Here is a 26,848-nt window from a genome sequence, read left to right on the forward strand (position 1 = left end):
CATCCCTTGCACTTGCGACCAACTGTACACAGAAACTACAAAAAGAAGCAACACACGGCTTAAAGAACACAAAATCAATTATCGCCTGGGCAACATGGCTAATTCGGCAGTAGCAAATCATGCCCTGGAGCGAGGGAAGCACCAAATTTGTTTCCCCGATACTACAGTTTTATATAGGTCAAAAAATGTTCAAATGTGTGTGAAATCTTATGGGACTTAACTGCTAAGGTCATCAGTCCCTAAAATTACACACTACTTAAGCTAAATTATCCTAAGGACAAACACACACACCCATGCCCGAGGGAGGACTCGAACCTCCTCCGGGACCAGCCGTTATATAGGTCCAATCATTACTGTGCTAAGATGTACAGAGAACCTATAGAAATTCAAAAGAACAAAAACAAATTTAATAGAAAAGAATAAGGATCGACATTAGACAATCTGGGGGCCTTAGTGCTAAATAAAGAGAACAACGTCCGCTCTTTCCTAGTACAAGTTCCATAACATACTTTGGCGCAACTCCGCGATCTTAGCCAGTGATCTAATGACGTCGCGAACAGACCGTTGTGAGGATACATATAAACATTTCGACTTGGTGAGCTTGGTTAACTTCGAAACTACTGTCTGAGTTTTTATAATCTCGGACGGTGCCTCCAGCGTCAGACGATACATTGACACAAGGATGTGTAGGACCACGGCCAAATGCCCATCTAACAAAAACCACCGAGAACACACAATAAAGTTTAGATGGCATATTGCCTGTTGGTTTCTGTCTTGGGTTCTTCGGCCGAGGTTTGTTTGACGATTTTTCTGACGTTTCGTCAGCCCGAGTGGCTGGCATTTTCAAACCCACACCGTCCACTGCTGGTAGGAGCCGAGCACACCGCAGTACCTTGTGAAGGACATCTTGATGAACTTTGGTGTATTTGAAGTGCTGGCCTTGCGGCTTCTCCTTCTAATAAAGATTTACAAACGCGAAAATATAAATACATGAAATGGCTTTATCGATACTATGCCTCTTTTACTGTATCTTGTGACAGGTAGGACTGTAGCGTTTTATATATACATCTGTGATTCAGCTGTTCCTACCGATGGGTGTCGTTACATGCAATCAAAAAATGGTTCAAATGGCTCTGAGCACTATGGGACTTAACATCTGTGGTCATCAGTCCCCTAGAACTTAGAACTACTTAAACCTAACTAACCTAAGGACATCACACACATCCATGCCCGAGGCAGGATTCGAACCTGCGACCGTAGCAGTCGCGCGGTTCCGGACTGAGAGCCTAGAACCGCTAGACCACCGCGGCCGGCGTTTCATGCAATCCCCAATGTTATATCTGGCCTTCAGAAACCCTGTTCTCTCACTCGCTAAATGGAAACCATTAGTCCTATAGAAAAAACGAACAAGATCTGTTTGTATGAAATTTAATGTAGTTAAATTTTGTTCTGGGATACGTTTTCGCTAGAGGCCGTAGTCTTAGAGATATTCAAGAGAAACGTACAAAAGTGACCTTCAGACGCACCCCCACTCACACACTCGGCCGCACCGGTCAGGATTTGTAGTTTTTTGTTCATTGCTCTCCCTTCTACCACCGTACAAAAATTTGCTCTTGCACAAATTACTGAATTTTCCACATACGACCTTCTTTGGTCTTACCTGACCAGCCTTGTTATGCCACTGACTTAGTCGAGCACTTACAAATTGTAAAATTGTCGTTTTTATAAATTTTACCTAACAATTTTTTTGAATTTTAAGAACATAAAATAAAGAATTCCGTCGTTGTATTCGTCAGGCCTTCTGACTACGAAACTACTGTGCTTGTTAGGGTCAAGTTTGGATCGAATTACCTACGTAATTAGTTTTAGCATATCGGTTACAAAAGTCGTTTTTTTTCTTTCAGTATCCTCATGGGTATGTTTGAATTAATAATGTTAACGAAATAAGCGTAATAGCTCAATCAATAGAGACTAAATTTTTGTAATTTGTAGGTCGGAGTGCCACGAACAACGTACTAGAAATCCTGGCCGGTGAGGCATGAGTGTGGGGTCGCGGTGCGTTCGCAGATGACTTTTGTACGTTTTGCTTGACTAACTCTAAAACCACGGCCTCCAGCGAAAACGTATCCCAATTCCAAACATCAAAAAATGTTCAAATGTGTGTGCAATCTTATGGGACTTAACTGCTAAAGTCAACAGTCCGTAAGCTTACACACTACTTAACCTAAATTATCCTAAGGACAAACACACACACACCCATGCCCGAGGGATGACTCGAACCTCCGCCGGGACCAGCCGCACAGTTCATGACTGTAGCGCCTCAGACCGCTTGGCTAATCCCGTGCGGCATCAAAACATCCTGATCATTTTTTCTGTAGGACTAACAGTCTATGCGTTGCGAGCGAGAGAAAATGAAAACCTCGCCACGGCTTTTGGGGGCCAGATACTGCATTGCGAGTTGTATAAAACGACATCTATAGTGGCAGCTGAATCATACTGTAGGATGCGTGTCCTTGCATCACTTTGACAATAGTCGTACTACAGCGATCATTTTCACTTTCTTGAGGGGTGAAATGGTGGTGAGTGAAAACACTAGCTTGGCATCTAAAGACGTCATCACTGGTATTTTCCAAGTGAAAAGAACGCAGTGTTGTCAAGTCTCGTGGATATATGATTATTAAGAAAGGTTAGCGGAACGCAGTCTTTAAGAACAGCCGTAGGACATGCGCACCTAACGGGAAATGCAGATGGAGTGCTGCGGTTAGTACCGTACCGCAGTCAGGACACATCCAGGCCGGAGCCATAAACTAACTGCCAAGGCTTGGGTCGTCGTCATTTAAGACCTCACAATGAGTAACGTTATTTAGTACTAGCATAAATCACTGTGCGTGTCAGTCTTACAAAAAGACAGGTTGTGGTCTGCCGTCCCTTCTACAAAGGGGTCATAAGAGACGGAGCACTAGATTAGTTGGCTACGGATGGTGAAGTAAATCAGCGGTGATGTTGTTGAAGGAAATAACCAAGAATTCACCTGCAGTAGTTTAGGGAAACCACGGATAATGTAGGGTAAGATGAGCAAACGGAAATATAAAACGCCGAACGTTCCGAACACGTGTCAGTCTAACCAGTGTGTCATTATGGTTGCTCCCGTTTCACAAAACTTGCTTTCTTTGGAATGCAAAAGAGATTTTCATTATACAGTGAAAGTTTTTTAAAAGAGCATATCAGACATTAAGATGTGATTATCCCTATATCGGCTTAATTGATAAACAAGCTGATCAGGAGATATTCTGGAGTAAAGGAGGTGGTCATGATCGAAAATTAAAAATAAATCGCACTGGACATGTAGATCGGCGAATGAACGGTAGATGGCGCAAGGATGTTATTTATTAAGACTTTAACAGACGAGAAAAGATCATCGCTACAACGTAATGGCATGTAGCAGGTGACATTAAAAAACGTTCAGGAGCAACATGGATGCACGTAACAGAAGATCGTAATGCATGCAATAGTCTACAGGAGGTGGACGTCAAATGGTATCATGATGACGGAAATGTCTTCCCGACTTTGTCTATGATTCGTCTCAATGTGGTGCTGTAATTATTGTTTTCGCAGACACGAAGCCTTTTTTTTTTTTGTCTCAAAAGAGAATCTTCGCAAATAGCTAAAGAAACTGTTTCCCTCTTCTGTCAGCAGTAGATCCATCGATTGCATAGACTTTCCATTGAGCCTATGTGGAAGATTTTTATAATATTTCTAAAATGTTACTGCTAATGCATACGCGAAGCGGGTTTCAGATACCCACGTGGCCATCCTGATATTCGTTTTCCGCGGTTCGCTGAATCACTTAAGAAGAATAGCGCGATATGCCTCTAAAAAAGCATCACGATTAATTTCGATCTCTATTCTTCTCCATTCGAACAAATGTTTCGTGTTTGATGTCCATAATCCAGGTGATCTTCACTCCATCCTGCTCCAGCTGCATACTAGAACAGCATTTCAACGCAACCTCTTTCGTGGTCACTTCAGCGCAACTAAACTTCGAAACAACCTAACGGCCCAGAAGAAAATCGTATGCTCCTATCTCACTCCTGCTTTTCCAGCTGCATACAAGGGAACTGCTCCCTGCGTAAGCATGTAGCGGTTTAGCAAGCGTGAACATAGTTTTAGGTTGTTCTTCCCTTCCCCTTTCTCTCCCAAAGTCTCCGTGTTGGGTAACTGGCGCCTTACGTTTATTACAACTATCCGATTCATAAGTCGAAGTCATAAAATTCAGACCTGGGTAAATTTTCAAATTTTTTCACACATATGGCGCACTGTGATATCTGAAAGAGGAAGTTAGAATAAGCTCTCTATTGATCCAGCTGGAAAGCATGTTAAAAGAAACATGACAATTCTTTGATTAAAACAGGCTCACAACAATAAGAAATAAACAATGAACAAAAGGAACTGGACCCTCCTGCTAGTGCTGTAGCACCTAAATTTATAATAAACCCATATCTTGGTGTAATATTTAATACATTAGCTAGGCTATTCACAAACACAAGAATCAGCTTCACACTCCTCTAACAACCTATTTAGAAGGCTCGTCCTCAATAAGTACTCCACTTGCATAAATCGGACGCATCTGGTATCTATAATTTTATATAAGCCAGACTACCAGTAACATCAAGACTCGATTTAAAGACCACATGGACAGGCTGGAGAAATACACTATAATATCAAAAGTATCCGGACATCTATTAGTGGACGCTAATATGGGGTGTGTCCACCATTTTCCTTTTTTAACGGCTTGAGCCCTGCTGGGGACCCTCTCAATGAAGTGGAGGAATGACAGCCGATTCTCCATCAAGAGCTGGAACCAGACAAAAGTATCTGAACACCTATTAGTAGACATTAATACGGGGTGTGTCCACCGTGCCGGCCGCTATGGTCGATCGGTTCTAGGCCCTTCAGTCCGGAACCGCGCGGCTGCTCGGTCGGAGGTTCAAATCCTGCCTTGGGCATGGATGTGTGTGATGTCCTTAGGTTAATTAGGTTTAAGTAGTTCTAAGTTCTAGGGGACTGATGACCTCAGATGATAAGTCCCATAGTGCTCAGAGCCATTTGAACCATTTGTGTCCACCATTCTCCTTTTGACAGCTTGAGCCCTTCTGGGAACCCTCTGAATGAAGTGTCTGAATCTCTGTGGAGGAATGGCAACCCATTATCGATTAAGAAATGGACCCAGAGAAGGTAGCGATATTGGACACTGGGGTCTGAAGTGAAACTGACGTACTAACTTATCCAGAAGGTGTTCCACTGGGTTCAGATTGGAACTCTGGGCAGGCCACTACATTTCATGAATGTTATTGTTCACAAACCATTGCATCGCAGATGCTGCTACATGACAGGGTGCACCATCACGCTGATACAATCAATTTTCATCTCGGAACTGTTCCTCTACTGTACTCAGTACACAGTGCAGCAACTTATGTTCATATCCTTCCACATTTAGCCTTTTCTTAAGCACAATAGGCGGACCAAATCCTACCCACGGAAAATATACCGTAACATCCCCTTTTCTGTAGTTCACTGTTGGTACTAAACATGATGGCAGGTAAGCTTTTCCAGGCATTCGGCAGACCCAAACACTTCCATCGGATTGTCACAGGATATAGCGTGATTAATGACAGCCAGTGTCCAAATTATTTACACCAGCTCAAGCATTGGTTAGCATTGACTACAAAAATGTGTGGCTTTTGAGGAGCTGCTTGACCATTGTACCCAATTATTTACCTACCTACGCACAGTCATTGTGCTACCTGGACTGTTTGTAGTACTTTGAAATTCACGAGTAATTTCTGCCACTGATTTAATGATATTTTTTACAGCCACCCTCCGCAATGATCGACGGTGCCTATCCGTCAGAACATGAGGTTTGCCTGGTCTTGGTTTATCTGTGATTGTTTCTTTTCGTTTCCACTTCAGTCACATCTCCAACAGTAGACTTGGGCAGCTTTAGCAGGTTGGAAATGTCCCTGATGGATTTGTTACTTAGGTGACATCCGATGACTGCTTCACGTTCAGAGTCACTGACATCTTCTGACTGACCCATTCTGTTGTTACTGTCTCTCAATTGGCAACAGAATACTTCCTGCCTCCTTTTATGCTGGTGGGTAAGCCCCTCATGACTTCTAGTGGTCAATTGCGCATAACATAGCGACGTCCGGATACTTTCGTTCAGGTATCGTTCAGCAAACCAGCAGTAGCAAAACATATGAAAGACATAGGCCACCGTTTGAAAATTGAATACAAAATAACAATTCCACTCAAGATAAATGGAAATATTTATCCGTAATACAATGAATTAAATACTGTTCTTATTGAAATAACCGAATTTGTAAGCTCAGAATACATAAGTAGCCTTATGTCAAAAATTAAAGCAAGGAGAAGTTCACGGGGGTCGCGACTCCCTTCACTTCTGCGTATGTCTGTTTCCAAACTCAAAAATGGTTCAAATGGCTCTGAGCACTATTGGACTTAACATCTGAGGTCATCAGTCCCCTAGAACTTAGAACTACTTAAATCTAACCAACCTAAGGACATCACACACATCCATATCCGAGGCAGGATTTGAACCTGCGACCGTAGCGGTCGCGCGGTTCCAGACTGAACCGCCTAGAACCGCTCGGCCACTCCTACCGGTTGTTTCCAAACTCTTTAGCCAACTTATGGTGAAAAATGTTGATGTTATACTTCGGCGACATATTAAGCAGGAATTTAACAAATTAATATTATTGCATTAAAACATTTTATACGTGGTTATTGCTTTTATCTTCCAAGTGACCAACTAGGTTCACGTAACAACTTGAATTACTCTATTACTCTCCTTTCATTGTGGTTGTTACTTTTGTATGTGTGTGTGTGGGGGGGTGGGGGGTGGAGTAACTGTGGACGCGGATAATTTAAAGTGAAAGTAGCCTTCTGACTGAACAATAAATAACCTTTAGGGGGTCCCCCGCGTTAGTCGTGTCCGCCCTTCCCGTAACAGAGAGGCTGAAAATGAAACACATTCGAAGTCATGAAGAAACTGTGATCATATTCAGAACTGAAGCGTTGTTCCACTCCTGAACTGCATGTCCGCCATATTTCAGTAACACTGTTAGTGAATATGTGCTGTTACAAAGCTAACAAACCGAATTCTGCAGTGAAATTCCTAACAGTCCCCAGAAAGATGCTAAGTGTTAATATTTTTGTAATGTACCAATATAATTCAACAATACAATATTGTGGTTCCAGCAAGAAATGCGGTCTAAGTGAGGCTGGAGTGCAGAAGGAATAAGTTAAACGTCTGACATGCCGAGTGAATGTTAAGTGACAAGTGCGACATAACAACTGATTGTAAAAATCTTCATTCGCCCATCATCGGCTATATAGTCAGCAACACGTGTTCGAAACGCGTCGCATTGTGTTGCAGTAAAACAAAATAAATGATGTGAAGGAACAGAAATGTTTTACTCATGAGTCAAATACGTACAAGAGGTCGGTACGACGACTGTTAATTATTAACCAAGACGCTTAATTGTCATTTGCAGTGTTCTCTTTACCGCGGAATTCATCGTTTTCCCTCTTATAATCATTTCTGCACACAAAGTGAAATTAGTGGTTTGGGTGAAAGCGAGAATTGTAGCCGTGTTAAATAGAGCAGGCAGTGTGTCTGCGCGTAGACGGCCGCTCGCCGCTTCACAGTGAGTGCACACACTGCAAGAAACTAGATTCCTCCTCACCCATACTCTCCACATCACCTTGCAAAATTATACTTACGAACGTATTAGAAATATTCTCCAGATGTTTCGAGGAAAATGTAAAGATTACACCGTTGGATACTAGTACGTATACCGTTCTAGAGGTGAAGCACTGACACTTACCTCAGTTGCCGGCCGGGGTGGCCGAGCGGTTAAAGGCGCTACAGTCTGGAACTGCACGACCGCTACGGTCTCAGGTTCGAATCCTGCCTCGGGCATGGATGTGTGTGATGTCCTTAGGTTAGTTAGGTTTAAGTAGTTCTAAGTTCTAGGGGACTTATAACCACAGCAGTTGAGTCCCATAGTGCTCAGAGCCATTTGAACCATTTGAACTTACCTCAGTTATTTTCCACCTCATGTCTTTAAATTTATAGGTAGAGTTCCCACATCTTAGTATTGGATAAATCACCGTCGGTTTTCTACTTCGAAAGAAGGTTCTTGTCATCTCCACTTCTTGTAATCTATCACTTCATTCTTGAGGTTGTATTTATACCCATTAAGATCGCCACCAGAACGTAAATCCTCTTCGGCCCTTACCTTCTCTTTCCTCCACCTACGGTTCTAAAATTATTTTTCAGAATTTCTTCGTGCCTTCTCAATACATGTCTAATCCGATCTCTCTCTTTTTTCCCTTTCTTCCACCATCTCTTCAGTACCTCTTCGTTGGTCATGACCGACTGCAGTGGGGCAGCAGTTCAGCAGTTACCTTTGTTTCGCATTCGGAAATACGGCGATTCAGATATCCGTTCAGCCATACAGATTTAGGTTTCCTGTGGTTTACCCAAGTCTCGAAGGGAAATATCGGGATTGTTCCTTTGAAACGGCGGTTTCATTCCCCGTTCTTCCCTAGTTCGAACTCGTACTACGAAAGGCACTAGTACAAGGCACTCGTTCGACCGATTCTTGAGTATTGTTCATCAATCTGGGACCCATACTTCGGACCGAGCGAGATGGCGCAGTGGCTAGCACACTGGACTCGCATTCTGGATGATGACGATTCAAACCTGCGTCCGGCCATCCTGATTTAGGTTTTCCGTGATTTCCCTAAATCGCTTCAGGCAAATGCCAGGATGGTTCTTTTGAAAGGGCACGGCCGCCTTCCTTCTCCATGCTTTCCTAACCGGTGGTACCAGGGCCTCGCTGTTTGGTCTTCTCCTCCCAAATCAACCAACCTTACTCCGGTATCGGCTGATCGGTCGGAAGAACTTTCAAATACACTCGCCTACAGTTACGCCGCCGCGTTTCCAACAACTGCCACCAAGGCACGAGGGCGCCGCCACGTACGATTACGCCGTTCCCAATGAGATGCAAGCATCTTCTCTCCAGAGCTCCAGCGGTGGGAGTAGTTAAGTTCGTGCACTCATGCACTGACCGATTTTGTGTGTTTACCAGTAGGATAACGTTTACAAATTTTCATAGTGGTTCGACATCTTCTGAAATAGTCATTGTATTGAAGAGTGACAGATTTATCAATCTTTCGTATCTGTATATATTTCTGCATTGATATCTACTGTTAGCAACTAGCCGGCCGGTGTGGCCGTGCGGTTCTAGGCGCTTCAGTCTGGAACCGCGTGGCCGCTACGGTCGCAGGTTCGAATCCTGCCTCGGGCATGGATGTGTGTGATGTCCTTAGGTTAGTTAGGTTTAATTAGTTCTAAGTTCTAGGCGACTGATGACCTCAGAAGTTAAGTCGCATAGTGCTCAGAGCCATTTGAACCATTTTTGTTAGCAACTGACGCTGGTACTTCAGCAACAAGGGTATGGATTATTTTTACTATTTGGTATTAGATGTAGAACAAATTAATATCTGAATTCTCTGTTCATGAATGGCATCTGTTCCTCGCTCCTGCATCAACTAAAGAATAACACAGCGTGCAAAGGAAGACATAATAACACTTACCAGGCAGGACTGATAGAATAGATAGAGAAGATCGAGCGACGATCCGCGCATTTCGCCACGGAATCGTTTAGTCGGCGCGAGAGCGTTACAGGGATGTTCAACAAACTCCAGTCGCAGACGCTTCACGAGAGGCGTTGTGCATCACGGTGAGGTTTGATATTGAAATTTCCAGAGAGTACTTTCCGAGAAGAATCAGACATTATGCTACTTACCGCCGGGCGGGATAGTCACGCGGTCTTGGGAGCCTTGTCACGGTTCGCGCGGCTGCCCCCGTCGGAGGTTCGAGTTCTCCCTCGGGCATGGTTGTGTGTGTTGTCCTTAGCGTAAGTTAGTTTAAGTTAGATTAAGTAGTGTGTAAGCCTAGGGACCGACGACCTCAGCAGTTTGGTCCCATAGGAACTTATCACAAATTTCCAAAATTACTACTTCCTCCCACATACATCTCGCGAAATGTTCACGACGGGAAATTAGAGTTAATACAGAGGCTTATCGACAATCATTCTTCACACGCGCCGTTCGCGAGTGGCACAGGAAGGGAGGGGGGGGGGAAGGGGGGGAAATCATGTAGTGGTACCAGAAGTACCCTCCACCACACAGCGTCAGGTGGCCTGTGAAATACTGATGTAGATGTTCTCCGTCTCTTATGACCTCGACGTCGATGGGACCTTAACCATAATCTTCTTCCTTGCTATTTTTACCTTCAGTGTACACCTATCAGACATTACTCGTCCTGAAAATAACATTGCCATCATTTCTGTTCACGGACTGGATTCCTGTGCGAAACAGGAGAGAAAATGAGGAGGGTTTAATATCCTGCCGAAGACGAGGTCATTAGAGATCGAGCACAAACTCCGATTGGGGGATGAAAGGAGAAGGAAATCGACTGTGTACTTCAAAAAAATGGCTCTGAGCACTATGGGACTCAACATCTGAGGTCATCAGTCCCCTAGAACTTAGAACTACTTAAACCTAACTAACCTAAGGACATCACACACATCCATGCGCGAGGCAGGATTCGAACCTGCGACCGTAGCGGTCGCGTGGTTTCGGACTGAAGCGCCTAGAACTGCTCGGCCACCCCGTCCGGCCGACTGTGTACTATGCAAAAGGATTATTTCGGCATTTGCCTTAAGTAATTTATGAAAACCACGGAGAACCAGCTTCTGGCTGATCTAACGGGCATTTGCACTGCCGTCCTCTGGAATGGCGAGTGCAGCTTCGCGTTGTTCGGTACTATACTGTAGATGCGCAGCTATTTATTTTTATAACCAGAAGGAAAGCATTGAACTTCGTCTGCTACGGGTAGAATACATTTTGTTCTGTGTGTTTTCCTGATATTCGAAGTACCTCGCGAAAAACTAAATAAGGCTGGCTGGAAGGGGATTTGAATCCCGCTACTCCTACACAGTCTTACGTAATGCTCCGTCTCATCTGGCTTGTGTTTTTGCTGTAACGTTTCTCAGGTGTATATTGAGAAACATTCCATCATTTGCCATCGTGGATGTTGTAAACGCCTAAGGCCCACAGTGAGATTGGGCGGTGTATCAGACCAACAGTCGTAAATCCAGTGAGTGGATTCGATTGGCGTCTGGTTCGTTATAGGCACTTGTTTCCTCGAGAAATGAAGGTGCTTGGCAATTTTCATACTCGCTTAAATTCTGTTCAGATTGCTAACGATACTTAGAGGGCCTCTGCGTGAAATTGAGACCCGCCACACTTATTTCAGGCTAGATATACCGGTTAAACTAACTTTCATAACAGAGGCCGTTGCCTTGCGCTATTGCGGTCGCGCTCTATTCAGAGATACAGAGTGCAAATATTTGAGCTGAAAGAAGAACAAGCATTGGAACAAAAAGGCGATAAGCATTCATGATCTACTGTTAACAGGTATCACACTGTTCACCAGTGTTCTGAGTTAGGACTTAGTTCATTAGGTCATTGTCTAGTTTGGGCTTCAAGTTCCAAACATCTCGCACAATAGATCACAAAGTGAAAGAAAGTGACACTTCATTTACTGAGGGTTATGCTTTTTCGTCAACAAATATCTCTTGGATGTCAACATCTTAAATGTACCTAGTGGCGTGCGGTTTTAAATGCGATATGACTTCATTTAACTTTAGTTTTTTTATCCCGCTATAAGAACTGTGGAACGTACATACACTGTTAAATACGTGGGTAAATCGAGTTATATTGCAGTATACTACAGTCACGAAATACTTACCAAGTGAGGTAACGCAGTGGTAAAGTACTGAATTTAGGTCGCCCAAGTTATCTGTATGTAATTCTACAATTTACACTTCTGGGTGTTGATAATGGGTGACCTCATTACATTCCCAGGTGTAATAAAGTATTGGTAAATTCTGTCTTTTTGTCTTCGTGATCTTTCTTCCGGAGACGCAGCTTTGCAAGTAACATGAGAGATAGTTCATCTCTCGTGACTGTAATAAGTCTTTAGTTTAAATCATTAGTAGCCACTGTAGCAACACTGTTGTTCAAATGTGTGTGAAATCGTATGGGACTTAACTGCTGAGGTCATCAGTCCCCTAAGCTTACACACTACTTAACCTAAACTATCCTAAGGACAAACACACGCACCCATGCCCGAGGGAGGACTCGAACCTCCGCCAGGACCAGCCGAGCAACACTGTTTAGCGAGATTATGGACAGTTCAGTTAAATTACTTTTATTACTCCCGATTTTTGACTCCTACATTTCCGCGCGTTCTTATACGCACACTGTTTCGTTTCTTTGCACACTGCATTTCACTGACATAAAATATCTTTTCATTTTTTTATAAACCCACTTTATTCGTGTGCTTCGTAAAAACGGGAACATATTGTGTGTCAGTAAAGTGCAGTGTGCAAACCATAGAACGACTGTGTGTGTAAGAACAGAAGGAAATAATATATTAGCCAGAAAAGTGAGCGTTAAAAGTAATTTAAAAGATGAGAAATCTTCATGATATCGTTAAACAGATTTTTAAAGAAAACCACAATTGTTACAGTGACAATTGGAGATGCTTTGAAATAAACCGAAATACGTTTCGTCCAATTATAGCTTATATTACAATCGTAAAGGACAGAATACCCTCCATATTATTTGTAAAATATTGGTGAAGGAGTACGGAGTTTGTGAAGACGGTGTCATTTGAAAATGTGTAGAACATCATTGCAATCCTTCAAAATGTGACGTTAAGCTCTGCAGCCCATTCTACTATTCAGAGGACGTAAGGAAGGAAGGAAACAAGATTAAGGTGTAACGTCCGGCGGTGAGTTTCAAAATGGTTCAAATGGCTCTGAGCACTATGGGACTTAACATCTATGGTCATCAGTCCCCTAGAACTTGGAACTACTTAAACCTAACTACCCTAAGGACATCACACAACACCCAGTCACCACGAGGCAGAGAAAATCCCTGACCCCGCAGGGAATCGAACCCGGGAACCCGGGCGTGAGAAGCGAGAACGCTACCGCACGACCACGAGCTGCGGACGATGAGTTTCGATTGGACAAAGGTGGTACAGAAATTCGGCCGTGGGCTTTTTAAAGGAACCATCCCGACCTTCCCTTAAGTGTTGTAAATAAATCACAGAAAACAGTTATGTGGATGGGTGGAAGCGGGTTGGAACCCTACTTCTCCCTAATAGGAGTCTAGCTCCGGATTTACTGCGCCACGTCGTTCGGCGTGGTTACCGAAGGACGTAGGCAACGTGCCGGTACCTGGTTTCACCCTCTCCTTTCTTTTATTTGACACTCATCTATTATCTAAACATTGCAACTCACAACTTATCATCTTTATCCACAGGATATAGATAGTCAATTTATACTTCACTAACAGGTCGTAAAAAAGGCATCTGCTAGCCACCTCTACAAGGAACTTCGAAAGACAGCAAAGCTAGGACTGGATATATTCCCAAAGCCCAACACTGACCATGGAGCTCACTGACATACAAGGCGACACTACCTCCATAAGGACATCGCCTTTTATTATTCTGCTGTTCAAACCAATATTCAGGTTAACGAGCCCTTTACCTTTAGGTTTCTACATGAAGAGAAGTTCCTCGTGGTTTCCTACGCAAAACCACTAATGATCCTTTCCCTTAGTCTTGGTAACTTTTGACGAAATGCTCAAAAACAAAGGAATCCTGATTGACGGTGCTTTATATGCCACCGAAATCTGCACGAGTAAATTTTCTGCTGCTAGGAGCAAATCATAATTACTGTAATCTTCTCTGGAGCAGAACTTCCTTGTACCCTGCAGACCGGTTCTAGAAAATGCTATTATTCTTTCTTCATACAAACAATGCCCTTTATTAGTGTGCAAAACCAAAGAGACTTTGTTTGCCTCAATGTTATGTTGTGATCAAATATGTGCTTAGTACACAAATAGAGGATATCGCGCCGAGTCCTTCCTCGCTTCCTTATTATTTCAGGACCACAAACGGATTATTCCTGAGTTATGTGCCTGAAATATTTTAAATAACAGTAGAAATGCTAATTTTGAAGATCCTCACGTGGAAGGAGCTTGGAAGATGACACGTGTCGAAGAAATAAATGAATGGAATCAAAAATTTCGGCAAATATATTAGTATCTCGGATTTCGCAAACGTGCTGGCTTGAACTAATTGCGAATGACACTGTTAATGTAACGCTCTTGTGAAATGGCTGCTTGCGAACATTGGCCGTGACGTAGTAACTGGAGAGAAATGTAGACGTACCGTAGCAGAGAAAATTACGTCCATTATCAATTTGATGCCTCGTCCGAGGCAGACAGCTGCCACATAAAAAAGGAACTTATGAAAGAGAAATGCTGGTTAATCATCAATACCTCTAGACTCACTTGTGCATATGTGCCAAATAAAGGCAATAAAAAATGAAATAAATTCTACATACTAAATAGTAAATAACTATTCCTCTTAATAAGCAAAAACTTTCTGCACACATTCATCTGGTACCAGACAGATTTGATTTGGTTTTCAGTGTTCTTTAAACGAGGAGGTGGTATAAAATTTGAAAAGTAAGAAGAGATTCGTTGGAAAATGCTCTAAAACTAAACTCACTAATTTGTCACACACAAACCTAGCGAGCTCGAGCAGTGGCTAAGAAACCTGACTCGCATTCGAAATGAGACGGGTTCCTTTCACCGTCCCGTGATCCATATTTACGTATTGTGCGGTTTCCCTTAATCTCTTATGGCGAATACCGGAATTGTTCCGTTTGGAAATTCCACGACGTATTTCATTCCTCGTTCTCGATCGCTTCAACCTTTAGTTCCGTTTCTAATGACGTCGCGGTCGAAGAGACGTTTAACCACCATACAGGGTGACAATTATTGAACTATACGAAAAAAAGTAAATTAGTTACAAACTACGGCGTGCACACACTTTATTCAACATTTAAACGCCCCTACAGATACTCTGATTTAAGTTATGACATGCTCGATATGCCTGCTATCGTTGGCGATGATGTGGCGCAGACGAATAGCGAAATTCTGCATGATCCACTAAAGTGTCGAAGCATCGATGCCGTCGATGACTTCTTGAATGGCTGTTTTCAGCTCAGCATTGGTTTTGGAGTTATTGCTGTACTCCTTGTCTTTAATATAGCCCCACAAAAAGGAGTCACATGTGTTTCGTGTGGTGTCACCGCCAGACACCACACTTGCTAGATGGTAGCCTTTAAATCGGCCGCGGTCCGTTAGTATACGTCGGACCCGCGTGTCGCCACTGTCAGAGATTGCAGACCGAGCGCCGCCACACGGCAGGTCTAGAGAGACGTCCTAGCACTCGCCCCAGTTGTACAGCCGACTTTGCTAGCGAAGCTACACTGACAAATACGCTCTCATTTGCCGAGACGATAGTTAGCATAGCCTTCAGCTACGTCATTTGCTACGACCTAGCAAGGCGCCATTCACATTTGTTATTTATCTATGGATGCCTGTACTGTCAGACCGATGTTCACCAATTATGAATTAAAGTTAAGTATTCCAGAAGCTATGTACTATTTTTGGCTACTATAATTCCTTGTCATTTTCCACACCACGCCAGCCTGCGTGAGCTTAAACGCGTGCCTTTCGGCTACCCGTCCTAATGGATTGGCTGTCGGGTCAGTCCACTACATTTCGATTCTGAGAATATGCCGGTCAATCCAGGCCCATGCCAGTGGCTTTTGGGTACTCCAGAGCCAGAATACGATTCCCAAAGACTCCTCCAGCACATTAAGCACTCTCCTGCTTCGATGAGGTGGAGCTCAGTCTTCCATGAACCACATACTGTCGAAATCAGGGTCACTTTGGACAATGGAGATAAAATCATCTTCCAAAACCTTCATGTACCATACGGTAGTCACTGTGCTACCAAGGAATATCGCACTGAGTATTTCGCGACTGGGTATTGCACACCAGTCACCAGGTGAGGGTGAAGAGACTTATCGATTGCGAAATGCGGATCCTTAGTCCCCAAGATGCTCCAATTTTGCTTGTTGACGAACCCATCCAACTGAAAGTGGGCTTCGTCTCTAAACCAAACCAATATGCGCATACTAATTCCTATCATGCCCCGCGGCGAACCGTGCAGTTTGAACGTCCTAACGCAATTAAATGATTTTAAATGCTGTTCATGGTGTACAACCTGATATCTTTTAAGAAATGCTTAAAAGTTGCAGAGCACGCAGCAATGGCTCACCGGCCATTGACCATCTTCTTCTGTGAGGATGCACAAACAGTGCCCGAACTCTTGCGGGAATCGGCAGTAAAGCCGCGAGTAATGAGCATAACGGGCAGGGGCACTATGAATATGGTGCGGGATAGCCGGTACGGTAGCTCAGTGTGTTCGGTCAGATAGCTGGTTGGCCTCTGTAATAAAAAACTGAGTGGAAGGATCAACAAACGAACTTTAACGGATGTCATATGACTCATATGACATCCACAACAACCAAACCCAACGATCAACTACGAAAAAAAAAAAGGTTGGATAGAGCGTCTGCCATGTAAGCAGGAGATCCAGGGTCCCGGTCGGGGCACACATTTTCAGCTGTCCTCGTTGACTTACGAGGTGCATTCAAGTTCTAAGGCCTCCGATTTTTTTCTAATTAACTACTCACCCGAAATCGATGAAACTGGCGTTACTTCTCGACGTAATCGCCCTGCAGACGTACACATTTTTCACAACGCTGACGCCATGATTTCATGGCAGCGGCGAAGGCTTCTTTAGGAGTCTGTTTTGACCACTGGAAAATCGCTGAGGCAATAGCAGCACGGCTGGTGAATGTGCGGCCACGGAGAGTGTCTTTCATTGTTGTCCAAAAGTCACTAGGAGCCAGGTCAGGTGAGTAGGGAGCATGAGGAATCACTTCAAAGTCGTTATCACGAAGAAACTGTTGCGTAACGTTAGCTCGATGTGCGGGTGCGTTGTCTTGGTGAAACAGCACACGTGCAGCCCTTCGCGGACGTTTTTGTTGCAGTGCAGGAAGGAATTTGTTCTTCAAAACATTTTCGTAGGATGCACCTGTTACCGTAGTGCCCTTTGGAACGCAATGGGTAAGGATTACGCCCTCGCTGTCCCAGAACATGGACACCATCATTTTTTCAGCACTGGCGGTTACCCGAAATTTTTTTGGTGGCGGTGAATCTGTGTGCTTCCATTGAGCTGACTGGCGCTTTGTTTCTGGATTGAAAAATGGCATCCACGTCTCATCCATTGTCACAACGGACGAAAAGAAAGTCCCTTTCGTGCTGTCATTGCGCATCAACATTGCTTGGCAACATGCCACACGGGCAGTCATGTGGTCGTCCGTCAGCATTTGTGGCACCAACCTGGATGACACTTTTCGCATTTTCAGGTCGTCATGCAGGATTGTGTGCACAGAACCCACAGAAATACCAATCTGTTCAACAGTCATTCGGCGATTCCCCAAAACAATTCTCTCCACTTTCTCGATCATGTCATCAGACCGGCTTGTGCGAGCCCGAGGTTGTTTCGGTTTGTTGTCACACGATGTTCTGCCTTCATTAAACTGTCGCACCCATGAACGCACTTTCGACACATCCATAACTCCATCACCACATGTCTCCTTCAACTGTCGATGAATTTCAATTGGTTTCACACCACGCAAATTCAGAAAACGAATGATTGCACGCTGTTCAAGTAAGGAAAACGTCGCCATTTTAAGTATTTAAAACAGTTCTCATTCTCGCCGCTGGCGGTAAAATTCCATCTGCCGTACGGTGCTGCCATCTCTGAGACGTATTGACAATGAACGCGGCCTCATTTTAAAACAGTGCGCATGTTTCTATTTCTTTCCAGTCTGGAGAAAAAAATCGGAGGCCTTAGAACTTGAATGCACCTCGTATATCAACGCCTGTAAGCAGCTAGGGGTATTCATTTCATTATAATTTCATACAAGATTATCATACGGGCGCACGCTGGTGTGTGTGTGTGTGTGTGTGTGTGTGTGTGTGTGTGTGTGTTCAGAGAGAGAGAGAGAGAAAACTCGGCGTTAATTATTGACTAAATCATTGGTCATACAAGAATAAATGAAAGAACCTCATCTTTAAAGTTTCTTACAACTGGGAAACTGGACCGTAACATTACTTTGCTTCTCATATCGACTGTTTAGAAACTGCTGCGTTTGTTGGCAACAGGTTCTAGTTCTTTCAGTTTTTCTATTAACACTGAATATGCCGCTTGATTCATCTCGCAATTGTAATCACTTCCGGGACTGTCGTACTACTGACAGGCTGATTGCAGCAGATTAGCAATAAATCAGTAAAGCCCGGATTCATTAAAGAATCAAACTCCGATGTATAAAACAGCTTTAACGTCTGGTCAGTTTAAAAATTAGTTATTGTGTTATGTATTTGACGTGAAGTACGTAAATGAGAAAAAGTTTGGCAAATGTTCGAAATTATGTGTGAAATTTTTTGAAGTCACTAGTGCTCTCACTATGAAACGCTGGACGACTTAATCTGGGTAATTTGCGCTCCATTTTAAGCAAAACAAGCTTGTCAAGCATCTCAATGTTAATGACGTCATATCTCCTGAATTACGTGCGTTCAGTGATATAATTTTAAATGTACATTCAATACCGTATACGGGTACTGCTTGCAAAACGTGTTGCGACGAGAATTAGTAGTAATGAAGCAATAAATTAATATATCAAGCCCGATGCTAAAGTTTTACTGCATGAACAGTGAAAATGTCGTAGGCGATAAACTTTTTTCTTTTCATCATTTCATGGAGGGATTTGGGAGGGGGGGGGGTTTCATAGAGGAAAAGTTTTTTAAGGGTTTGAAGTCACTTGTAAAGTTTATTGGAAGTCGCCAAATACTCTTCCTTAAATAATGGATCAATATAATCTGGCTAATTTGAGTGTCTTGTCTTTGTGTGTTCAACCTTTAACATTAGATTATACTTCTTAATGAGTACACTATGACAGAATTTAAATGTGTAAATTTGGTCAATATCTACACGAAGTATTGACAATCAAATTTTTGTTGCTCCTTGTAGCCGAAAGATAGGCAACCTGTAATTGCTATCGGGTTCCGTTTTCCGGGATAGTCACTTAATAATGTACATTTCTCAGTGCAGCGATTCCGATTTACTGACCCTACATGGCCACTTATTTATGTTTGACTGCGATTTAAGTGAACAGTCCACGGCGTGAACACGCACCGGTTTGCTTGTGGGGCAAGACCCCACGGTAGCATGGAACAGCAACATGCATTCGTTCCTGTAGCCTGTGCAGGTAAGCTAACCTATGGTGATTCGCCATTCACACGTTCCCCTTTGCCTTCACCGCCACTCGCGGCAGGTCTACCTGAACGCGAATAGCGGTCTTTTGTTTTAGCAAGAATCCGTCCTACATCACCTCAGTCGGTGCCGATGCGGGCGCGATATACACTCCTGGAAATGGAAAAAAGAACACATTGACACCGGTGTGTCAGACCCACCATACTTGCTCCGGACACTGCGAGAGGGCTGTACAAGCAATGATCACACGCACGGCACAGCGGACACACCAGGAACCGCGGTGTTGGCCGTCGAATGGCGCTAGCTGCGCAGCATTTGTGCACCGCCGCCGTCAGTGTCAGCCAGTTTGCCGTGGCATACGGAGCTCCATCGCAGTCTTTAACACTGGTAGCATGCCGCGACAGCGTGGACGTGAACCGTATGTGCAGTTGACGGACTTTGAGCGAGGGCGTATAGTGGGCATGCGGGAGGCCGGGTGGACGTACCGCCGAATTGCTCAACACATGGGGCGTGAAGTCTCCACAGTACGTCGATGTTGTCGCCAGTGGTCGGCGGAAGGTGCACGTGCCCGTCGACCTGGGACCGGACCGCAGCGACGCACGGATGCACGCCAAGACCGTAGGATCCTACGCAGTGCCGTAGGGGACCGCACCGCCACTTCCCAGCAAATTAGGGACACTGTTGCTCCTGGGGTATCGGCGAGGACCATTCGCAACCGTCTCCATGAAGCTGGGCTACGGTCCCGCACACCGTTAGGCCGTCTTCCGCTCACGCCCCAACATCGTGCAGCCCGCCTCCTGTGGTGTCGCGACAGGCGTGAATGGAGGGACGAATGGAGACGTGTCGTCTTCAGCGATGAGAGTCGCTTCTGCCTTGGTGCCAATGATGGTCGTATGCGTGTTTGGCGCCGTACAGGCGAGCGCCACAATCAGGACTGCATACGACCGAGGCACACAGGGCCAACACCCGGCATCATGGTGTGGGGAGCGATCTCCTACACTGGCCGTACACCACTGGTGATCGTCGAGGGGACACTGAATAGTGCACGGTACATCCAAACCGTCATCGAACCCATCGTTCTACCATTCCTAGACCGGCAAGGGAACTTGCTGTTCCAACAGGACAATGCACGTCCGCATGTATTCCGTGCCACCCAACGTGCTCTAGAAGGTGTAAGTCAACTACCCTGGCCAGCAAGATCTCCGGATCTGTCCCCCATTGAGCATGTTTGGGACTGGATGAAGCGTCGTCTCACGCGGTCTGCACGTCCAGCACGAACGCTGGTCCAACTGAGGCGCCAGTTGGTAATGGCATGGCAAGCTGTTCCACAGGACTACATCCAGCATCTCTACGATCGTCTCCATGGGAGAATAGCAGCCTGCATTGCTGCGAAAGGTGGATATACACTGTACTAGTGCCGACATTGTGCATGCTCTGTTGCCTGTGTCTATGTGCCTGTGGTTCTGTCAGTGTGATCATGTGATGTATCTGACCCCAGGAATGTGTCAATAAAGTTTCCCCTTCCTGGGACAATGAATTCACGGTGTTCTTATTTCTATTTCCAGGAGTGTATTTACTACCCTTTCCTTCACGGTTGCGCTACCGGCAGGCAAGTGACCGCCAGTTATGCAACAGAGGCCGCTGTCCGGTTTTTCAGACCTGCCGCTCAGTAGGACGCTGCGAGAGAAAAGGCCCCAGGCTCCACTTCACCAGCTGTTACATTAGCGCATCGTCACTCATTTTAAATGAGTTGCAATACGTTATAAAAACTCATTACAGCAGATTGAGTGACTTCCTGATCTGCAGTCGTACGTACGCGTGAAGGACATATGGTTCGTGTTTAGCGTACGCAGCAGGACATCCGAAAACGACACGGAGGGGGGCGAAGAAATTTGTCCAGGGTCTTGTTAACACAAACATTCCGTTATTTAGTAAGTGTGAGATGCTAAAGCTGTACTTCGGACAGGATCCTGTCTTTCGTGGACAGCGTACTTTGTTATAGTGCACTGTCTGCATTACTCCAGAATCCGGGTTAGAATCTAGGTCCTGAACACACTTTTTACTTATCACACATAATCAGTGTAGTATATACTCTCCATATCTTTCTGATTCGCCCATTAGCAAACGAAGAAAACCCTAAATGCGAATGACGGAATGGAAAGTTGAACCATTCGCTTTCCGAACATGAACAGAGTGCCTTAACCACTTAATTACCTCGCTTCTCTGTACAGCGAGCATAAACATGTAATTTTGTAGATGAAAGCAGGAGAGTATTACTATATTCACTGCCCGACAAGAAAAGCGAATCACCCTGTGAAGTTTCATTTTGTATCCTGCACCACTTCCGGGTGATTCACGTTATTTCATCAGACAGTATATTAATGAATGACAATCGAAGTCAATCGTGATGTGAAAATTCTTGCGTTTAGCAGTGCACAGGGCTATGCTATGGAGCTGTCAAATAGGTTCAGACACGTGTAAGGCAAACGGCGAGCTTCTGTTCACTGGTGGGATAGAGGAAGAGATTTCGTATAAAACGCATCAATGACCTGTACCGGAATACTACGTGATTCCTATCATATTTAATTGAAAGAAAACATTAAGCATAAACAACAGCTGTTCAAATCTACAGGGCTATTACAAATGATTGAAGCGATTTCATAAATTCACTGTAGTTCCATTCATTGACATATGGTCACGACACACTACAGATACGTAGAAAAACTCATAAAGTTTTGTTCGGCTGAAGCCGCACTTCAGGTTTCTGCCGCCAGAGCGCTCGAGAGCATTAAACTTGTTTTCAGTGATGAAGCAACATTTTTTCTTAATGGTGAAGTGAACAGACACAATGTGCGAATCTATGCGGGAGAGAATCCTCACGCATTCGTGCAGTAAATTCGCAATTCACCAAAAGTAACGTGTTTTGTGCAATCTCACGGTTTAAAGTTTACGGCCCCTTTTTCTTCTGCGAAAAAAACGATACAGGACACGTGTATCTGGACATGCTGGAAAATTGGCTCACGCCACAACAGGAGACCGACAGCGCCGACTTCATCTTTCAACAGTATGGTGCTCCACCGTACTTTTATATCGTACCATATGAAACATCCTTTACCACGGACGTTACGTAATTTGCATTACATAAATGTATTAATCCGTTAAATAAACGAATCAATAGAGACGACGGCTCATGGCAATATTCAGGTATTTATTTCAAGTATTAAACATACGTTCTAATATGATAGGATTAAAACTATTGGATCCAACTATAACCTTATAACCTCCCGGAATTATCTTGTATTGATTAATATCCTATTTGGTCGTAGGAATGCAAAGACAAAACAAACAACGAAACATACCTTCGTCTTTTTAACCGCAACTTTATGTTATGTCAAGTTGCAAAATAGTGAAAAAGTGCCAGTGAGTTAATATCAGTCGACAGTTCATCCATGTAGAAGATATTTAGTGATATGTCTTTGGGTCATTACATGAATCACACCTACACCCACTGAAAAATTTTAAAGGTAAGAGGCGAAATTTAACACCTTGGTTACTTATAAGCAAAGCAACACTTCTAAGTGCAGCGATTAATCATTTGATTTATATCAGAGTAGTAGTAGTAGTAGTAGTAGTAGTAGTAGTAGTAGTAGTAATAGTAGTGGAGGTAGGAGTAATAGCAGTAGCAGCAGCAGAAACACGTAGCCGTTTGTTAATTCTTGTGTCTCGTGAAAAGTGTGTAAAAGAAATAAGAGCCGGCGAAGTTTCGCCGTGCAATACCATAGAAGCTACAGAGACCTCTATAATATGCATTGGGAAGCGCAATGCTTCCCTACAACTTGATCATGATGCAGAAAATGTCAAGGTGACAGTATAAGAGGAACGTGAACTGCATCGATTTTTCTCCGAGACAACGAATTCACGGTTTTAGTGCTACATCGTCCACCTCCGTGTTACACAGTTTGCTGTTAAACATGTATATATTAGAAATTACTTCTGCTGCACTCGCGTCGTTGCCAGAGATACACCTGTCAAAACATAGGAAGACTGCAGCCCATTGGAGACTCAAGTCACTTTAAAACTATTTGGGTAAGGAGATGTTATATTAATGTACAGCCTATCAATGCAGACACTTCAGAATAGCTAAGTTGCTAAGAATGTGACAATTTCGGAGGAGTGATCTGACCGGTAACGTTTGAACGTATGGCCCACTCAAAGCTTCAACTTCGCCTCTATTGAATTCATTGTCGACGGTACGTTAAAGCATAATATTCTTTTCGGCCAATGTGGTTTACGTATTCAGTAGTTTCCCCACTTCACTCGAGGCGAATGCCAGGATGCTCTTCTTAAGGTCCAACTCTTTTCTTTCTCCATGCTTGTTCAATTGAAGCTTGTGCTACGTCTCTAATAACCTCGACGACACCAGGACGTGAACCTCTACTCTTCCTCAGCTCCTTCATTAATTCTCCCACTGCCAGTTGCCGGTTGGTCTCTTGTTTTGAATAAGCACTCCTCAAGCCCTAAACACGTGCAACGTGTTCTTTCCATTTTTTTGAGAGAGAGAGTCAACGCTTCGTTTCACTTTCCGCTAATCGAGAAGTCGACATCATGCCCAAACGTAACAAAAAAGTGTAACTGTGGCTAATTGGCGTGATATTTGACATTTGTCTATAAACTGTGTACAACACAATGAAAACGAAAGTTATTAACGAAAGGACTTTCTACGCGTTTTTACCACAATCTGTTGTCACATATCGAAAGAATTTGGTTTCTTACAAGAAGCACTGAGGCTATAATGAAATTAGTGACCTACTTAAATACTGTAAACTAATGAAATGGAGATTAGTTTATAGAATCTTGGAAGCAGGGCACCATAGAGTTTTCTTGCCATTAGACTGTTGTTTTGCATAACATTTCAAGTTTTCTGTAGAATGAACAGGAATTAAGCGGAAATGAAAAAGTAAAAAACTGAGGAAAAGTAAATTAGTCTCTTCCATGTATGGGATCGGATTGCGGTCGTTCTAGGCGTGAAATAATGTTCGTCGTATCGTAAGCGTAAAATTTTCGGTCTCAGTCAAAAAAACTTAGACTAATAATAAATCAGTAAAGAACTAGCGAAAAAGATTAGCTATGACGGATGTCATATTTAAGGATAACCATGAGCTGCTGGTGAAATAAGCTTTAATTCGCTACCAGTTTCTATCAACCGTTCATCACTTAAAACAAAATTATTTACAGCAGCCTGTATGGCATCGCTCTTAGTTGGAGTCAAAACAGTAAACAAAAACTCACACTGAGTCACTGAAACAGCAGTCAATAGCAAAATACTGTACTAAAATAATTTTACAGTATTAATACATTTTACTACTGACGGCAGTTTCAGCGACGCGGAAGGTGTTTTTTTTTTAATTTTTGTCACTACAGTAAGAACGATAGCATGCAGGTTGATGTACATGATTGTATGTTAGCTTATTGCTTGATAGAAACTGGAAATTGGAAATTTGTGATAAGGTCTTACGGGACTAAGCTGCTGAGGTCATCGGTCCCTAAGCCTACACACTACTTAATCTAACGTAAACTAACTTACGCTATGGACAACACACACACACACACACACACACACACACACACACACACACACCCGTGCCCGAGGGAGACAACACACACACACACACACACACACACACACACACACCCGTGCCCGAGGGAGGACTCTAACCTCCGGCATGGGGAGCCGCACGGACTGTGACAAGGCGCCTCAGACCACGCGGCTACCACGCGCTGCTGATCGAAACTGGAGGCGAATTAAAGTTTATTTTATCAGCAGCCCTCGTGATTCTTAAACGTGATTTCATTCAAATATTTACGAGCTACAGAAAATGTCTTAAATTCTTGAGAGTATTTTTGTCGGCTGGTCCCGGCGGAGGTTCGAGTCCTCCCTCGGGCATGGGTGTGTGTGTGTGTGTTTGTCCTTAGGACACTTAATGTGTAAGCTTAGGGACTGATGACCTTAGCAATTAAGCCTCATAAGATTTCACACACATTTGAACATTTTTTGAGTATTTTTGTTCTGTCGTTGAAACTACAAAAATTCGTGATTTTTTTTTTCACCAGACGCGTTTCGGTGTACTGAGGTAAAGCATCATCAGTGGTCTGTAAGTTATTTACATTTTCATTTACTTTAAGATCGAAAAACAGTTCGTTAACAATATGTTGGTTTGCACTTACGGTGATTTTCCCTTGATTTCGCGCTTACATCCGGAAATTTCGTCTGCTACTACACCGTTGATGTGCGGCATTTCCGGATGTAAGCGAGAAATCAAGCGAAAATCACCGTAAGTGCAAACCAACATATTGTTAACGAACTGTTTTTCGATCTTACAGCAAATCAAAATGTAAATAACTTACAGACCACTGATGATGCTTTACCTCAATAAACCGAAACGCGTCTGGTGGGAAAGAAAAATCACGCAGTTTTGTAGTTGCAAAATGGTTCAAATGGCTCTGAGCACTATGGGACTTAACTTCTAAGGTCATCAGTCCCCTAGAACTTAGAACTACTTAAACCTAACTAACCTAAGGACATCACACACATCCATGCCCGAGGCAGGATTCGAACTTGCGACCGTAGCGGCCGCGCGGTCCAAGACTGTAGCGCCTTTAACCGCTTGGCCACCACGGCCGGCTGTAGTTGCAACGACAGAACAAAAATACCCTCAATAATTGTAAAGCAACAATGGGCAATATGCCACACAAATGAAGAAATTATATGTCTTAAAGTCTGTATTTTTCCCGCCCTGCATACTTTCGAGTGAGCAGTCACAAAGAGGGAAATGTGAAGAGTCTAATGCCGCTGTCAGTAGACTTAAGTTTCGGTTGAGCATCTATGCTGACATCTTCGATGCAACTATTGGCCACACTGTAAAATATATGTAGGTTAAGTCTCGGTGTGTACGACGGCACAGAGTTTGGAGGCCGCACCTGAATGTCTGCGGGCGGCGCGCGCCAGCGCAGCGGGTTGTAGAGGTCCAACAGCCACTCGAGGTGCGAGTGCGCCGGCGTGGCCAGCGCGGGCGCAGCCAGCAGCAGCAACAGCAACAGTAACGCGCCGGACATCTCGGCGCCGACTGCCGGGAAAGTCACCACCTGCCCGCCGTAGCCACAGCCGCCTTGCGTCATCGCGACCTGCCCCACTCCCCGAGCCGCCAGCCGCTCCTCGTCAGAGGACCAAATGCACCGCACTCCCATCATCAGCGCCACCGAAATCCAAACGCTCGCTGGAATCGAGTACTCGAACCCAGTGCACGGTTCACTACGAGACCTTAATTCAAAACTGTCAAATACACTGCCGGAAAAAGTCGCAACGTCAAAAAAAAAAAAATTAATGTAGAATAATAAAATTTTGGGAATACACAT

At 44.0% G+C, this 26,848-nt stretch overlaps 1 protein-coding gene across 1 annotated transcript in view; it reads right to left on the minus strand.

Moving 5' to 3' along the window:
* Positions 1-26,611, minus strand: part of LOC126184442 (nose resistant to fluoxetine protein 6-like) — a 199,611-nt gene extending 173,000 nt beyond the window's left edge. The window contains exon 1 of the mRNA XM_049926832.1: positions 26,414-26,611. Within this exon, the coding sequence (XP_049782789.1) occupies positions 26,414-26,611 (198 nt within the window). The remainder of the gene's footprint in view (positions 1-26,413) is intronic.
* Between the last annotated feature and the right edge of the window lie 237 nt (positions 26,612-26,848).

This window comes from Schistocerca cancellata, chromosome 4, assembly GCF_023864275.1.
Source record: "Schistocerca cancellata isolate TAMUIC-IGC-003103 chromosome 4, iqSchCanc2.1, whole genome shotgun sequence".
Taxonomy (NCBI): domain Eukaryota; kingdom Metazoa; phylum Arthropoda; class Insecta; order Orthoptera; family Acrididae; genus Schistocerca; species Schistocerca cancellata.